The following is a 3945-nucleotide window of genomic DNA, read 5'->3' on the forward strand; positions in this document are numbered from 1 at the left end:
TCTAATTAATTAAACTTAAAAATAGAGTGTTGTAATTTTCTTGAATTCTTTACCCATAAATTAAATTGTTAAATAAATCACAACAACATTATTACAACAAAATGCTAAATCATAAATAAAAGATAAAAAAAATATAAGTGCAACAAAATATGACCTTACTTGAACTGGATCTGTTTTATAGGATCGTACTACTGTGTCCTTGATTTCTAAAAAAAAAATAAAAAATAAGTACAACAAAATAAATAAAATTCAAAAGTAAATTAATCGAAATCAGTATTACACAAGGAAATACAATAAAAGAGCATATTCGTTAAAATGCTATAATACAAAAGAGACAATAAAAATTCTTAAAAATTGGACACATAAAATTCAACAAAAACTAAATTGAGGCTACCAAATGAGTACAACTTCTCCTCATATTCTTTCAAAACCTCAGCATCCTGAGTGCTTTGGCTTTGACTATCAACGTATAAAGTAATTCGTTGTAGCATCATACAATTTTCCATAAAAAATTTAGCTAAAAACAGCTCATGCTGGACTCCATCAATGTCAAATTTCACATCCTCAAGAGATGTGAAACACTTTGACACAACAGCAGAATTCAAACGCTCTTCCGCAAATTCATGTATTCCCTAATGATAAACCAACCATCAAACAAAAGTATAAATAAGATACTAAAAGAGCAAAAAAAAAGAAAAGTGGATAAAAAAACTAATTACCAACCTTGAGAGCTAGTATCTTAAGAACTGGTGATTTTTGAAGTAAAGCTAAGAGAACATCAACACTAACGTAGTAAACCTCTAAGTTCGTCAACATTGAAAATACACATAGTTGTGGTGGTGGTGGTGCCAGATCCTGGGTAACACAAAGAAACTAATTCATATTGCAATAGAGAAATAAACTTAGATTATAGATTATAACAAACTTATGAAATACATGAAAGAAATTTGGGACAAGTATTTTATGAAGACATCAAATTAACGAGGTGTAACCCTTAGATAGTGCAAGTATTACACGACTCAATAACTTTAATCAAATACATATTTTATAAAATATACCGCTAGATTGAATGTATATATCATATTGATAATCTCTGTAAATTTTTACATAAATTTAAAATTATGTTATATCATTGAGAGTTGAGACACATCAAGATAAACATCAGCATCTTTATTGAACAACGTAAATCTGTGTATGCCAACGGCATATTTCAGATTTATATAAAAAGTTTATAGAGATGATTTTGTTACACTAGTGTTAACTGAGTTGTCTGTTGGACAAATACGTATTTGACTTTTGCAAATAGATAAAAGCAATATTCAACATATTTATGTGTTATTACATAAAAATAAATATGTGTCTTACATTATTAACCCACAAATGATATAACTGATAACAAGAAGTTATAAATAAAATTTTCAAGATTTAGCATCAGCAAAGATATCGTTTTTAAGAAAGCTAAATCATACACTTACCCCGGATACCTGAAATCTGATTTGTTTTGCATTACTGAATTGCCTGAGAAGGCCAAAAATTGAGTGATCTGGCGAATAAACTGGACCCTTTTCTATAGCGATTGTAGCATAAGCATAACATGGGAACGGTATTATAATGCCTTGTGGTATACAATAACCCGCAAAAGTGAATTCTTGCAGATGCAAAGAACTTACAAAATTGATAGCAGAGTTGTCCTCTCCATACAACAAGCAACTGCCATTTTTAATGTTTATGCTTTGAAGTAGAGGCGCATGTACATAGACCGCTCTAGAATCAAGAAACCAAGAGCAGTTTATAGCCTCAAACTTTGTTAGGTGTGGGAACCTAAGGTCAATATGGTCGGGGGATATGGTTGAGTCGGTCTTAAATTTGATTTGACACAATTTGAGATGTTTTAGGTTTCCAAAATGAATATCAGGTTTTGAGGGAACTTTAATGCCGGAAATTGACTCAGGGTGTAATTCCAATTTTTCCAACAATAAGGTAATTTTGAAAAGAGAATTAGATGCAAATGTAGAGAAGGGAAGTTTAAAATGGGAATGGATTCGGAGATTTTTGAGTGTTCCGTCTAATAACGTTATACCGAACCATGCATCAAGAAGGGATAGGTCGTATTGACCTGAGAGGGAAAGGGAAACTGTTTCCGTGCGAGTAAGAAGCAGTGCTCTGGTAACAAAGCTTACAAAGTTCTGAAATCCTTGCAAGTTGGGAGAAGGGGAAGAATGATCATGATCATGCAAGGAGAGTTTGGTAAGGAAAGTCCAACGGTGTTTCCATGGTTTAGATAAGACACAAGTGCGAACGGCATCTTTGGTTGGGAGAAAAGAGATGATGTGAGTTATAAGTGATTCAGTTAACTTGTAGAATAAGTCGTCTTCACATGTTGATTTATTCTTAAGATGCTTTCGGCTATGTGTGCTGCAAGCGGTGATAGTTAAACCAGACTCCATGTTTCCTTCCAAGCTTGATCTAAGACAGACAGACAAAAAAAAATCAACATAACAAGTTTTCAGATATCAAGCAAGGTCTTTGTGCAAAAGATGCATGCAGATAAGAGAGCTACTATGCTATGGAGGAATCATGTGGAGCACAAATTATAAGTGTTGAATATGCAAAGACATATATAGATGACAATACCTCTAATCTATGTCTTTTGAGAACTCGTTAGCAGTCAAAGTGTCATAATAATAAACTTTTTTTAACCATCTTTACACATATCATATCAATGATAACCTCTACTATATAAATTCTTGATATTAACTTCTCAATTCAGCTTCTGTGAAGGAAATTTAATAAGAGAGCTTTTCATTTGGGTATTCTCTAGAAAATCATTCCAAGCACAGAACCTCATAATCAGGCATATGTTTAATGTTTTGGTTGTGGATGATCTAAAACAACTTTCGTCTAAAAGTTTGTTTGCTCAAAATATTTTCCAAAAACTTATTTCTGATGAGTTTACGTCATTCACCCGAGCCTCTAGTTCAAATGGTAAGTTAAAATAATCTTTCGTAAAAACCATATGACAGTTTTGAAACTTTCTCAAAGAAAAAAAACCCTCGTTTGTACAATAACAATCAATTCAATCCAGAGAACTTCTTGCTTTCACACACACAAAAAAAAAAAAAAAAAGTTTATCTTTGAGAAATCAGAAACAAAACAATTATTACCTGCTGCTGCTGCAATTCTGGCGGCGGCGTGAGGATTCGAGATGTTGAAGAAAGTGATAGATCCAATTCCGAGAGAGATTTAGAGAAGTTTTTGTAGAATTTAGATATAAACAGAATAGGGGGGTTTTGAGAAGATGTTGGGATGACTTTTTTAATATGCCTTAAACCCTTATGTTCGCCACCGTAGCGATTTTGGCCCCTAACAAAAACAATGCAGTTGCGACCCCCTAATTTTCCCAACTATGCTTGGAAGCCGCCACGTGTCCCAAAAAAGGGGTCATAATCACAACCTTTTTGCAAAGATAAAGGGCCAAAAAAGCATATTTCCCTAGACATGGCAAAAATAGGGGGTCAAAATTGCATTTTTTTTGTTAGGGGACCAAAATTGCTACGACGGCAAACATAAGGGGCCAAAAATGCATTTAAGCCTTTTAATATTCCAATTTTACCCACAAACAAATTCTTGGTAATGATGTTTTTTTTTAAAAAAAATAAAGAAAGATTATAATGATGTTATTTTTTGGTATTTTTTTTAAAAAAAAGATTTTTTTTGTTATATTATTAATAAAACTAAAGCAAATTTTTTTTTGTACAATAAACTAATGCAAATTTGTTCGGATTTTCCTGAGAATATGAAAAATAAAAAACGGGTCTAAATGATGGAAATTTAGATTTTGAGGCGCGGAGTCTCATAAGAAGTCCCTTTTAAATAGTTAAGATCCTCTCCATTTATTATTCTCTCCATTCATCCATTTGGAGAGATATAGACACAAAAAAATTC

At 32.4% G+C, this 3945-nt stretch overlaps 1 protein-coding gene across 2 annotated transcripts; it reads right to left on the reverse strand.

Annotated features, from left to right (window-relative positions):
* Positions 1-239: 239 nt before the first annotated feature.
* On the reverse strand, positions 240-3272 carry LOC146949144 (F-box/FBD/LRR-repeat protein At3g14710-like). Of its 2 annotated transcripts, none has more exons than XM_085745225.1 (4): positions 3165-3272; positions 1485-2466; positions 724-855; positions 240-632 (listed from the first exon to the last, which is right to left on the reverse strand). In XM_085745225.1, the coding sequence occupies exons 2-4, from the start codon at positions 2445-2447 to the stop codon at positions 348-350; spliced, it is 1380 nt and encodes a 459-aa protein (XP_085601351.1). In that variant the 5' UTR covers positions 2448-2466; positions 3165-3272; the 3' UTR covers positions 240-347. The 2 variants fall into 2 exon arrangements, with proteins under 2 accessions (XP_085601351.1, XP_085601350.1); XM_085745224.1 differs by having other exon boundaries at positions 1476-2466.
* Between the last annotated feature and the right edge of the window lie 673 nt (positions 3273-3945).

The sequence above is a fragment of the Medicago sativa genome, chromosome 2, assembly GCF_051527215.1.
Source record: "Medicago sativa cultivar Bolivia chromosome 2, Bolivia_mono, whole genome shotgun sequence".
NCBI lineage: Eukaryota > Viridiplantae > Streptophyta > Magnoliopsida > Fabales > Fabaceae > Medicago > Medicago sativa.